Source organism: Dasypus novemcinctus, chromosome 1 (assembly GCF_030445035.2).
Source record: "Dasypus novemcinctus isolate mDasNov1 chromosome 1, mDasNov1.1.hap2, whole genome shotgun sequence".
Classification (NCBI taxonomy): domain Eukaryota; kingdom Metazoa; phylum Chordata; class Mammalia; order Cingulata; family Dasypodidae; genus Dasypus; species Dasypus novemcinctus.
In genome coordinates, this window is record NC_080673.1 from 87200307 (window position 1) to 87214056 (window position 13750).

At 36.9% G+C, this 13750-nt stretch overlaps 1 protein-coding gene across 1 annotated transcript in view; it reads left to right on the forward strand.

Annotated features, from left to right (window-relative positions):
- The window catches only part of ZGRF1 (zinc finger GRF-type containing 1), a 149353-nt gene that overhangs the window by 107569 nt on the left and 28034 nt on the right, over positions 1 to 13750 (forward strand). The window contains 8 exon segments of the mRNA XM_058293946.2: positions 2910 to 3553; positions 4575 to 4713; positions 5340 to 5524; positions 7050 to 7246; positions 8913 to 9052; positions 10889 to 10962; positions 10964 to 11048; positions 12707 to 12809. Of these exon segments, the coding sequence (XP_058149929.1) occupies positions 2910 to 3553; positions 4575 to 4713; positions 5340 to 5524; positions 7050 to 7246; positions 8913 to 9052; positions 10889 to 10962; positions 10964 to 11048; positions 12707 to 12809 (1567 nt within the window).

Here is a 13750-nt window from a genome sequence, read left to right on the forward strand (position 1 = left end):
AGAAGATTTAGTGGGGATTAGCAGAAGGCAACAAGGTAGGGTAGGAAAAAATGGGAGAGCCAGTGTGGGAGGAGTGAATATTCTAAAACAACTAAAGTGACAATGGAACACTATACCATGAATCTTTTACTTCTCTTTCGGAGTTTTAACTTTTCTGTCAGTATTGCTTGATTGACTTGTTAGAATTATAAAATAATTTAGCACTTTATAAAAGAATATTCATTGGCTCACCTACTGCTCTACTATATCCCAAAGGATCTGTAGAGTTTATTTCCAAGAAAACAGAAACTCAGTCAGAAAAGTATATTTTTATAAAACAGGAAATCATAGCATTGTTAGATAAAAACTTCATTTTGATGGGAGTCTTTGCTGGTTCCCATGAAGTATTATTCATTTATTTATTCAACAAGAGATGTAGACAATGTAATAGGTACTGGGGATGCAGCAGTGAACAAAATAGACAAAAATTGTTTTCATTCAGGGAGCTTATAAGCTAGTGGGGGAGATAAGAAATAAAGAGATAAAACACATGTTAAATATTAGTAAGTGCTGTGGAGAAGAGTAAAGCAGAATAAGAGGAAAGAATTACAGGATGGAGGAAATTGCTTTATTATATGAGGTGATCAGAGTAGTTCTGATATGATGACATTTGAGCAAAGACCTCGATGAGATAAAGAAGGAAACTGCAGGAATCTGGGGAAGAATGATCAAACAGAGGGAATAATAGGTGCAACTGAGTTGGGAGCATAGTTGACATGTTCAGAGAAGAGTTGGAGGGGAGAGGATAAAAGAAAGTGGTCCAGATCATATATATGTCATAAGCATTTTGGTACTTACTCTGGGTGAAATAGACTCTAATGGAGAGTTTTTTTAAAAATCATTTTATTGATATATATTAATAAAGTATAAATCTATCCCAAATGTACAATCTGTGGTATTTGGTGTAACCACATCGTTGTGCATTCATCACTTTATTCATTTTTTAGACCATTGAGAAAAATTTTGAGCAGAGAATTGATGTGATTGGGCCTACAATTTAGAAAGATCAGACTATCTGCCCTTTTGAGGATAGACTAAAAGAAGTCTATTGCAACGGTTTAAGTAGGAAGTGACTAATTTGGACCAGAGTGGGAGCAGTGGGATGATCAGAAGTAGTCAGATTCTAGATATATTACGAGTATAGAGTGGAAGTAATTTGCTGATGGACTGAATGTGGGGCAGGAGAGGGGAAAAAGTTGAGGATGACTCAGGTTTTTAGCCTGAAGATGTGGTAGAATAAAGATGGAAGAGATGTTTATGGGGGGAAATTATGGGTTCCCCTTTGGACATTTGAGGATAACTAGGTTATAATAAAGTTACCTGAAAATAAAATATTGGGTATTTTGCCATTTTATAGCAGAGAGTAAGATGGAGATCAATCAAAATCATTACAACTACAGCAGTTACGTCTAGTTTCAGATGGTAGCTGACCTTATATTTGTATAGAATTTGTATAGAATTTCCCATTGTGAAAGTACCTTTTATGTCACTTCTCATTCATCGTTATGTAGCTCCATGAAGGATGGAGGTCATGCTTATTCATACTATTTTACAGATGAGAAAGCAAATCTAGAGAGCCATTGTTTTTTTTTTTTAAGATTTATTTCTTATTTATTTCTCTCCCCTTCCCCACCTCCCCTTGCCTGCTCTCTGTGTCCATTCGCTGTGTGTTTTTGTTTCCGCTTGCATTCTTGTCAGCAGCACTGGGAATCTGTGTCTCTTTCTGTTGCGTCATATTGCTGCATCAGCTCTCCATGTGTACGGCGCCACTCCTGGGCAGACTGCGCTTTTTTCACGCAGGGAGGCTCTCCTACCGGACGCACTCCTTATGCGTGGGACTTCCCTAGGCGGGGGACACCCCTGCGTGGCATGGCACTCCTTGCACGCATCAGCACTACGCATGGGCCTGCTCAACACACAGATCAGGAGCTCCCATATGGTAGGCAGACGCTCTATCAGTTGAGCCAAATCTGCTTCCCTAGAGAGCCATTTGACTTGTCCAAATTTATAAAAGAAATTAATGGGAAAGCAGGATGAAAAAAACCTACTTGTTTTCCAGTGGAAAGTTTACTCACTTTTTTACAGAGACCATAGTTGATAGACGTCTCTTTTATTTTTAAATGAATTTAAATGTGATGAGTTTTTTGTTCTACATTTTCTGGGGTATATCTGCTACTAAAGCCGCTGACAGATAGAACTTATAAAACTCTTTCAGCCAAAATCTGCCGTACATTAGCTTACCAGAACTGAACTCTCATCACATACCAGTAGATCAAATGAAAATTAAGATTTCCTTTGCCCTGAATGTCAACATATTAATTTATAAATATAATAATCATATAAAGGAAGTTACAAGCATGAAGTCCAATAAATGAACCATGAACTTCAGCTTCTGGAGGATATAGAGAATAAAAAGCTTGTTCTGAGCTCTTATCCTGACTTTGGCTATTGGTAGCTATGTTATCTCTAGGCCTTAGCAGTCTCCTTTGTAAAACAAGAATATATGTAGTGGAATGGCTTTAAAGTGCTTTGAAAACTTAATTTTAAAAAGTAGCATAGTGGTTATGGAAAAAACTTTTAGCTAAGGTGGAAAAGAAAAGGATCTCCGAGTTCATCAACCTTAAAAAAAATTTTAGTCTGAATTTAACTATGAAATTGTTTGTTGTTTTGTTGTTGTTGTTTTTTTTGAGATTAAAACCATTTAAAATTTTATTTAAAAGAAATAAAATTGTGTGTATGTCTTTTTGTTTTTTTGGGGTTTTTTTTGCAGGGCAAGTTGATTCTTTCTGCTTTTACATAGACACCCTCTAGAGCCTGGGTGATGACTGGTAGTACATTTTTATTTAAGAAACATTCTGTTTTTCTTTCAGAAATAAAGAAATCCAATTCTCTGGAGAACAAGAACCTTCAAAGACTTTCATTAGTAAGTAGAACCCGAGTTCCACTTATTACTTTGCCACCTGCTGATGGGCTACCCCATTTAGATTCTTATTCATATCTGATCGACTGTGACATGCAAGCATCTTCCCGTTCCCCCATATTCAACTTGTGTGAAGAGTCAGCAGTTCTTCCATTTAGCTTTCTGCCTGAGGACCAAAGTGAAACTTCTTTCTCTGAAGAATCTAGGGAAATGACCCCAGGGGATCTTTTACTTCTCGATAATATATCTAGCCAAAGCAAATGGCTGAAATATCAGAACACACCCCAGTGCAACTTGACTACTCCAAGCAGAGTTGATAAGAAGGTAACAGAAGGTTTCTTTGCTGAGATGCATTTTAGTAACACAGGTGAAAGACAAAGTGGTGCTATGAATAAAAGCTCTTTAGACTCTGTGCATTTAGAAATGATGAAAGACATGCTCTATCAACAGCAGCAGAAATTTAGCAGTCAAGACTTGGTTTCCAGAAAGAAACTACTTTCTCTGAATGTAAAGCAGACTTCTGAGACTGAGGAAATTCAAAATATGTTAGGAGAGTCTGACTGCTACAACTACAGTGTAATAGGAGATTTACAGGTAAGGAAATGTACCAGGGTGTTTTGGTACACTGTTTGCAGTAGTTACTATCTGAATTTCAACAAAAGAATTACCAAAATAGTATAGGAGCAATGATTTTACTCTTGGAGACGAAGCTTTTTTTGATTCAGAATGCTAGCTACAATCACATCTCCTTTGACTTAGAATCTTTCTTACTAATTGTGAACATTATGTACTGTATCTGGGATATAGTAGGTACTTGATAAATTATAGCACCTACTCCTGTTTCCACCACTACTTTGACTGCTATTCTCACTATGATTGTTTTTATTTTCCAGTATCAGTTCTTTTTTTTTATTCCCACCCCCCGTTGCAGCTTTTTGTATGCTGTCTGCTCTGTGTCCATTCGCTGTTTGTTCTTCTGTGTCTGTATTTTATTTATTTTATTTCCCCTCCCCCCTTGCAGCTTGCTTGCTGTCTGCTCTCTGTGTCCATTTGTTGTGGGCTCTTCTGTATTCTCGCTTGTCTCCCTTCCTTTTGTTGTGTCACCTTGCTCAGTCAGCGCTCTGTGGCTTCTGCTGGCCGCGTGGCACTCTGCAGTGTGTGGGAGAGCCTGCCTTCACGAGGCTGCCCCGGGACGCGAACTAAGCGCCTTCTGTATGGCAGACGCGAGCTCATCTGATTGAGCCACAGCCACTTCCCTGTCAGTTCATTTTTGCTTTAAGATGAGAATTGTTTGAGAGCAATTCTTATTATAGTCATAACCAGAAATAGATAACATAATATCCACTTACATCAGTTCAGTTTTTCTTAGCAAAATGTATTTGAAAACTAAGTAACAGGGAAACCAGAAAAGCTAGTCTTACTTAGGTTTAAAAGTACTATACATAGCCAATCTTGCTATACTTAGTTTCTCATTTGGAATTTCAATGATTTTTAATAATTCTAGATCTAAAGAAAGTGTACTTATTTTATTAAACATGTCTATAGAAAATAATTTACTCAATTGTAAACAGTACTTTTCTGGAATGTTATAATGACTTGAATTATTCCTTTTCAGAAGGTAAATACCTCTGAGTTATCCTTCCCAAGTGGGCAGAAAACAAAATCTGCTTATCTTCCTCAAAGGCAAATTCATATACCAGCTATTTTTCAGTCTACTGCTCATTATAAGCAGATTTTTACTGCTTGTCTCATAGGTATAACTATTATCTTTTAATTTTATTATGATTTCTGCTTAATGTAAGTTGTATAGTTGTATACTTTTTATATCTTATATTGTGAATTTTTATATTAAGTCTTCCAGTTGAGATTTTATTAATTTCTATTTTTACTAGTTTCAACATTAACATCTATTCTAATTTCAGATCATAAATGACTTTTAAACTTTTAAAAAGTTGTATACTTTTTATATCTTATATTGTGAATTTTTATATTAAATCTTCCAGTTGAGATTTTATTAATTTCTATTTTTACTAGTTTCAACATTAACATCTATTCTAATTTCAGATCATAAATGACTTTTAAAAGTGGGAAATGCCAATATTTTCTTTTTAAAATTATAGTTATTTCATTCTTTTTTTAAAACTGGAAGTATTATACATGTCTATAAGTGGAACATTTGATGTATGATACATAATTAGTTTTGATAGTTTGTTTTATTGTACAAGGGAAAAACTTGCTTTTTTAAAATATGAATATTAGTATAGTATTATAGTTGACTCTCAAAAGACTATTTTCAAATTTAGCTAACAAATAGCACATGTAATAAAAACATGGAATAATTTTGTTTTTAATTTTTGCTTGTATCTATCTTTCTTTGTAGAACATCTAAATATCTTGCTGTTTGAGTTGTCACAAAAGTTGCACAAAGCTCTTTCAAAAGTTGACATATCATTTTATACATCATCAAAAGGAGAAAAACTGAAAAATGTAGAAAATAATGTACCATTCTGTCATCATCATCAGTTTGCAAAACTTGTCATGGTTAAAAAGGAAGGTCCAAATAAGGTATTATTCCCTTCTTCCCTTCCATATCCCACCAAATACTTGTCTTATAAAAAGTTTGCACCTATTGCTTTTTTGACAAGCTTGACTAGGACTCTTCTGTTTGAGATATTAGTACCTCATTTATAGTAAACTCTCAATAAAATTTTATTGAAAGAACAAGGGATCTGTGTTCTAGGGTATCAAAATATGAGTTAAGGTCAACTTTCAGATTGCCTAGGAACTTACTGCATAGTAGTAAATGGAGACAAATACTTCAGAGAAAACTATATGAATCATCTATATTTATGTATATACATGTGTGTGTCTCTTTCTATGTATGTAATTGCTGATAACATTATTGTGTTAGTAAAGTGTTGATTAATGGTTTGTACTCATTTGTAAGATTATGTCTTCCCACATAGTAATCCAATTTTCCTCCGCTGTTTGCTTATCCCACTTTTTTATTTATGAATCATCATTAGTTGAGTGTGAAAATTTGGATTTAAATTAATTGTCAAAAGCAGAATTCGTAAGTTACAGTTATATCGTAGAATAACTGGTAAAAGTTTTTTTTTTTTTAAGATTATTTGAAGACATAGTTGCATTGCATGCTCACAGTATGTTGTTGGGTAGAAGGGTTAGGTTATAGAGTGGAAAATGTATCATTGTCTGAGTGTTGTTTAAAAATAATTCAATATGTAGGTCTATATCTTCCTGTATGTGTGCATTTATATGTGTGTGTACTTAGGTGACTGAGTTAAAAAAAAAAACAAAGAAATGCATAAGATTTTTTTTTTTAATTTTTAAAAAAGATTTATTTATTTATTTATTTATTTCAATTCCCTCTCCCCGCCATGCCCTGGTTGTCTATTCTCTGTGTCTATTTGCTGTGTCTTCTTTGTCCACTTCTGTTGTTGTCAGCAGCATGGGAATCTGTGTTTCTTTTTGTTGAGTCTTGTGTCAGCTCTCTGTGTGTGCGGCACCATTCCTGGGCAGGCTTCACTTTCTTTCACACTGGGCGGCTCTCCTTATGGGGCGTACTCCTTGCACGTGGGGCTCCCATACGCGGGGGACACCCCTGCGTGGCACAGCACTCCTTGAGCGCATCAGCACTGCGCATGGGCCGGCTCCACATGGGTCAAGGAGGCCCGGGGTTTGAACCGCAGACCTCCCATGTGGTAGACGGATGCCCTAACCACTGGGCCAAGTCCACTTCCCATAAGATGTTGCTTGTAGTTGTTTCTGGATAGCTTTCAGGTTATCCATAATGAAAACTTTTAATCAGAAAATCGATAAATATTGTTTTTCAAATAAGCTTACATTATCTTAGAGTAATGTAACCTTTTGACAAAGAGAAAATAAATGGAAAAGTAGATAGTTTTTAATGTTTAAATTAATAATAAAAGTAGATCATATGGAGACTGATTTACTGGAGTAAATTAATGTCAAGCCATCTTTATAAAAGTCTTGATAGACAAAAATAACCGGTAGAAAAATGAAATCTTTTTTTTCCACTAAATTTTAATATCTTCTTTTTCCCATTTAGGGTCGTCTCTTTTATGCATGTGATGGACCCAAAACTGACAGATGTAAATTTTTCAAGTGGCTTGAAGAAGTGACTCCAGGATATTTAACACACGAAAAATCTCATCCCACCATGGTTTTGAGTGATATAAAGAGTATTGGCTTGTACTTAAGAAGTCAAAAGATACCAGTCTATGAAGAATGTCAGCTTTTGGTGAGGTATGTTTTATGGTACCAAATAATTATGTGCAAATATATCAAATCAATTTAGACCAAATCTTAGTGTACTTATTCCAAGACTCTGTTGTGATCTTGGAAAGAACTTTTTAAAGCTATTTTTTGGCCTCTTTTTTTTTTTTTTTTAAGATTTATTTTATTTATTTCTCACTCCTCCCCCCGTTTTCAGCTCTTTTGTGTCCATTTGCTGTGTGTTCTTCTGAGTCAGCTTGCATTCTCGGCAGCACTAGGAACCTGTGTCTCTTTTTTGTTGCGTCATCTTGCTGCGTAAGCTCTTGTTGTGTGGGGCACCACTCCTAGGTGGATTGTGCTTTTTTTGCAAGGGCAGCTTTTCTTGCAGGCTGTGCTCCTTGCAAATGGGGCTCCCCTACACAAGGGGACACCCCTGCATGGCATGGCATTCCTTGCGCGCGAAAGCACTGCGCCTGGGCCAGCTCACCACATGGGCCAGGAGGCCCTGGGTTTGAACCCTGGGCCTCCTATATATGGTAGGCAGACGCTCTTTTCAGTTGAGCCACATCTGCTTCCCATATTTTTGGCCTCTTTTAAACATCAAGCCGTGATAACAGGATAACTGGCAGGAGTACTATTTTTCTAATCGTTTTTATGTATAGTCAGGACTATTCTTCACAATCCTAAAGGAAATCCCATTCAACAAATAACAGGTATACATTTTAGCAGTGCAGGCTAATAGGATTCAAAAGCCTGAACTACAGTGCTTATTGGATAATAGAGTGCTACTTTTTGTAAACATAGTCTCATAAACGTGGAATTATCCAAAGAGAAGATATGATTTACTAATGTCATGGTGATTTAATAACAGCATTAATTTAGAGCTTATATGTGACAGGCTCTCTTCTAAGCACTTTACATGTATTATTTCATCTAATCATCATAATACCCCCTATAAGATATAAAGATGAAAGGAATAAGTCGTCATTTTATATCTTTGGAAACTGAGGTACTCTGTCTTTTAGATGCTTTTTCTACTTCAGTCTTTTTTAAAATGATGACAGGGAAGCAGACTTGGCCCAATGGATAGGGCATCCGCTACCACATGAGAGGTCCGCGGTTCAAACCCCTGGCCTCCTTGACCCGTGTGGAGCTGGCCCATGCACAGTGCTGATATGAGCAAGGAGTGCCTTGCCACACAGGGGTGTCCCCCGCATAGAGGAGCCCCATGCACAAGGAGTGTGCCCCATAAGGAGAGCCACCCAGTGTGAAAAAAAGTGCAGCCTGCCCAAGAATGGTGCCTCACACACGGAGAGCTGACACAACAAGATGACTCAAGAAAAAGAAACAAAGATTCCCGATGCCACTGATAAGGATAGGAGCGGTCACAGAAGAACATGCAGCAAATGGACACAGAGAGCAGACAACTTGGTGGGGAGGGGAAGGGGAGAGAAAAAAAAAAGTGTGTTATTTAAAAAAAATAAAATGATGACAATCCTGTGAAGATTGCTAATAATAGCAGTAATAATAGAAAATAATTTCTTCCTTTGATAGAGTATATTTATATTTTGTATACACATCTGAAAGTGTAAACATACACACACACCTGGTTCTTTCCTTTTCATACTGTATTTTAAAGATTTAAAACAATACTTTAATATTCAAATTCATTTTTGTTTTTTACTTCATTTTGCAGAAAGGGATTCGATTTTCAGAGAAAACAGTATGGGAAACTAAAGAAGTTCACTTCTGTAAATCCTGACCTTTATAATGAACCTAAAAGTAAACTTTATCTTAAGCTAAGTAGGAAGGAAAGTTCTTCAACTTATAGCAAAGGTAAGTTAATCCAATCATGTTGGGCATTGAGTCTAACCTTGTGTCTGTTAAGTACAACCCTATTATTCCTTTATCCTAAAGAGATTTTTTTAAAGTAAAATTTGATAGTAATATAAATTGTAAATTATTATATAATATATTAGGCCATTTCTAAAATATTTAAAAATTGTAGTTTTTTTTTAAACTTTATTAAAAAGATACCAAAAATGGTTTAATATGTCTTTAAAAAGTTGTGCTAGGGAAGCGGATTTGGCTCAACTGATAGATTGTCCGCCTACCACATAGGAGGTCCAGGGTTCAAACCCAGGGCCTCCTGGTCCGTGTGGTAAGCTGGCCCACACACAGTGCTGACACACGCAAGGCGTGGAGTGCGTCCCCACAAGGAGAGCTGCCCTGCACCAAAAAAGCGCGGGCTGCCCAGGAGTGGTGCCGCACACACGGAGAGCTGTTGCAGCAAGATTATGCAACAAAAAGAGACACAGATTCCCAGTTCCACTGACAAGAATGCAAGCGGACACAGAAGAATAAACAGCCAGTGGACACAGAGAGCAGACAATGGGGGGCGGGGAGAGGGGAAAGAAAGAAATAAAAAATAATCTTAAAAAAATTATGCTAAGTTCTTGGCATCATATTAATTGGCATATGACTCGACTGTACTTTGACCTATATGAAAAAAAAAACACCTGAAAAATCTAAGGAGTTTTAACAATACTTCATTAACTACACAATTTGACAACATTAGACCCTAAAGTTTGATCTGGAAATAAAATCCATTAAAAAAATATTTTTCTGGGAAACGGATGTGACTCAATCAATTGGGCTCCCTTCTACCATATAGGAGGTCCAGTGTTCAATGCCCAGGGCCTCCTGGTGGGGCAAGCTGGCCATGCAGAGTGCCGGCCCATGCGGGAGTGCCGGCCCACGCAGGAGTGCTGGCCGATGTGGAGAGCTGTCACAAGATGACACAACAAGAGACACAGGAGAGAAAATAAGACATAACAGAACAGGGTGCTGAGGTGGTGCAAGAGAGTATTACATCCCTCCTGCTCTGGAAGGTCCCAGGATCGGCTCCCGGAGCTGCCTAATGAAAATGCAAGCAGACACAGGAGAACACACAGCAAATGGACACAGAGAGCAGACAATGGTGAGAATGGGGTGGGAAATAAATAAAATAAATCTTTAAAAAAAAAAAGTTTTCTTAAAAGGATATTAGAAGCAGATGTGGCTCAGATGATTGGACTCCGTCTACTATATGGTTCAATCCCTGGGGCTTCCTGGTAAAGGCAGGGCCACGCCACGAGTCAGTGTCTGCGCGGTAAGCAATTGCCCATGTGGTGAGCCACCAGCAAGATGATGAAGCAACAAAAAGAAATGAAGGGGTGAGTCAAGGCAAGACGCAACAGAAACCAGGAACCACGGTGGCACTAGGGACAGGGAACCTCTCTCCACATTGGAGGTCCCCAGGATTGAATCCCAGTGAAACCTAGAGGAGAAAACGAGAAGAGAAGACAGAAAGAAATAGATACAGAAGATCACACAGCGAATGGACAGACAGCAAAAACCAGGGTGGGAAGGAAAGGGGAGAAATAAAATGGATATTAGGTACACAAAATTGGGTTAATCACAGTCTTTGGTTTTATGTCTTACCCTTGTCATTGGTCCTTACATGCTTATTTTTATTCAGTTATTTAGCTATTTTAAATAGCATAATATGTACCTGTGAACCCACAGCAAAACAAAATGGGATACCTTTATAGCAATATAATTCTATTAACTCATCTCCTTGTCTCCCCCCATCACAAGATTCTGATTCCTTTTTAAAATTTGTCCTTTCAGATGATCTTTGGGTCGTTTCAAAAACCCTAGACTTTGAACTGGATACTTTTATTGCATGTAGTTCTTTCTATGGACCCATCATCTATCAATGAGGTGGAGCTACTGCCTTTGAAAGGCTATTTCCCTTCTAATTGGCCCACTAACGGTGAGTATTACCATGGCCATCCTAGTTTATTTAAAAAAGAATGATAGACATGGAAAGCACTCTGAGCAAAGATGCTAATTTTGTGTCGGATTATTTGATTAAATCAAACAAAACAAAACAAAACCCACATACCTCCAGTTTTCTATTGCACTGTACAATGGGTTCCTAAAAATGTGCATGAAGTCTGAATATATAAATAGCTTTGCAGTTCAAGTTCCAGAGGGTTAACAATATAATGAAGTCCTTAACTCTCATTTAAATATTTTCAATAACATTGAATTTTACACAGTATATACCTGATTTCTAAAAATGTAAACATTAAGCATATAAATAAGAATTTTCTCAAACAATGTCTTCAAGTTCTAATTCTCTTTGTTTATTTGGAGGTAACTTTATTGAACAAATAATTTATTTTTTATATTAAGAAGGTGTTCATTTTGTAAGAGATTTTGTAGGAAGTTAAGCAGAATTTTTACTTTAAGGGTATTTTATCATCTATCTTGAGAATTTCTTAATAAAATAATAGGCTACTAGCCTAATTTTTCTTTTTTAATAAAGTAACCTTTAGTAAACCATATACCTATCCAGTTCTCTGGCATATATAGACTTCTCTATGCCTTTTGATCTCTAGAATAATTTTTGTTGGTTGAACTGGTCCACACCTTATTGAAGACACATTGTTTAAGGGCACATTCCTAGTATTTCATGTTTGTTTAATTTTTGTAATTTTTTAAAATGATTATTTATTTCCCCCCCCCCCCCCCCCCACCATTTTTTGCGCTTGCTGTCTGCTTGTATTTTTTTTTTAGGAGACACTTCCCAGTGTCCCCAAACCCAGGATCTCCCTTGTGGGAGGGAGGTATCCAATCGCTTGAGTCACCTATGCTCCCTGTTTGTTTTGGCTCTCATTGTGTTTCTTCATTGTGTCTCTTTGTGTGTCATCTTGTTGCATCTGCTCACCATGCCAGCCCATCACATCAGCTCACTGTCTTGTTTGTCTTCTTTAGGAGGCACCAGGAACCAAACCCAGGACCTCCCATGTGGTTGGCAGGTGCTCAACTGCTTGAGCCACATCTGCTTCCCTTCATATATACTTTTAACTTTTGATCTTTTCTTTCATAACTGAATAAACCTAGTCAACCAGTTTGAGTACAGCTAGAGCTTAATAAAATGAACATTTGTCACTTTTCATTTGCATATTTTCATATTTGTCACAGTGTTTCCTCATCAATACCAGCATTCTAATTTTCTTATTTCTGTATGTTTCTATAAAATAGTTAGCTAGAAATACAAGAAAATCTTAAAAATTTACACAAAGATAGTGCCAAGATGGTATGCTGATTAAATGGAACTGTAGGCTGTCAAACAGTACCACCGTGCATTAACACATTAATTCAAAAGAAATTTTTCTTATTCATTTGTTGATGTGTGGAAGTCCAAATTTTATCTAAGATGTGCAATTTGTGAGTATCAATATATAAAGTCTGATGAGCAAACAGTGTAATAGTTTTAGTGGATAAAAGTTTGTGGACCTTTTCATGTAATTAGAGTTTCTTTTATGTGATTGATTAATTCAATAGTTATATGGACATTTAATACAGATTTTGTCATGGTCCATTTTATTTATACTAAATGTTCATTTTTGGTGTCCTTTCCACAGCTGTGGTTCACAGCATTATTAGTTTGTAATGCTAGCACAGAGCTGACCACTTTGAAAAACATTCAAAACTACTTTAATCCAGCTACTCTACCTCTAACGCAGTACCTGTTAACAATGTAAGTTACCATTTACGTTTGGGTCACTGGTATTCAAAATGGTCATTAAAAATGAATATGAAGGGAAGCGGACTTGACCCAGTGGTTAGGGCGTCCGTCTACCACATGGGAGGTCCGCGGTTCAAAACCCTGGGCCTCCTTGACCCATGTGCAGCTGGCCCACGCGCAGTGCTGATGCGCGCAAGGAGTCCCATGCCACTCGGGTGTCCACCCGTGTAGGAGAGCCCCACGCGCAAGGAGGGCGCCCCATTAGGAGAGCCGCCCAGAGCGAAAGAAAGTGCAGCCTGCCCAAAAAATGGCGCCGCATACACGGAGAGTTGACACAACAAGATCATGCAACAAAAAGAAACACAGATTCCCGTGCCGCTGACAACAACAGAAGCGGACAAAGAAGACGGCGCGGCAAGTAGACACAGAGAACAGACAACGGCGGGTGGAGGGGTGGGTGGAGAGAAATAAATAAATCTTTAAAAAAAAATGAATATGAAAAATACAGTAAAAAAAAAAATCACATTATGTAAATACTGGCAATAAAATTTTAATCTTCTTTTAGGGACTTTGAGATTACTGTCCGTAATTAAAAATAGAAAGAGAAATTTACACCTATGTATCTCTCTATCTTTTTACTTAGTTATGATGGTTCCAGTTAATGTTAGTGTATTTTTTTCCCTTTGTCAGGGGATAACTTTTTAAAGATTTTATTAAGTGTTGCGTTTATTTTATTCATGCATCTGTATTTTAACATTTTAAAGAAGCATTTTATGGCTTAAGTCCTACATGTATATCAATATTAATTTTATTGTTGACATTACCTGTATCTCATTTTTTTAACTGAATTTTATTTTTTTATTTTATTTTTTTCTTCTTTATTTTCTTTTAAAATATTACCTTAAAAAAATATGAGGTCCCCATACACCACCCCCCCACTCCTCCCTCATCAA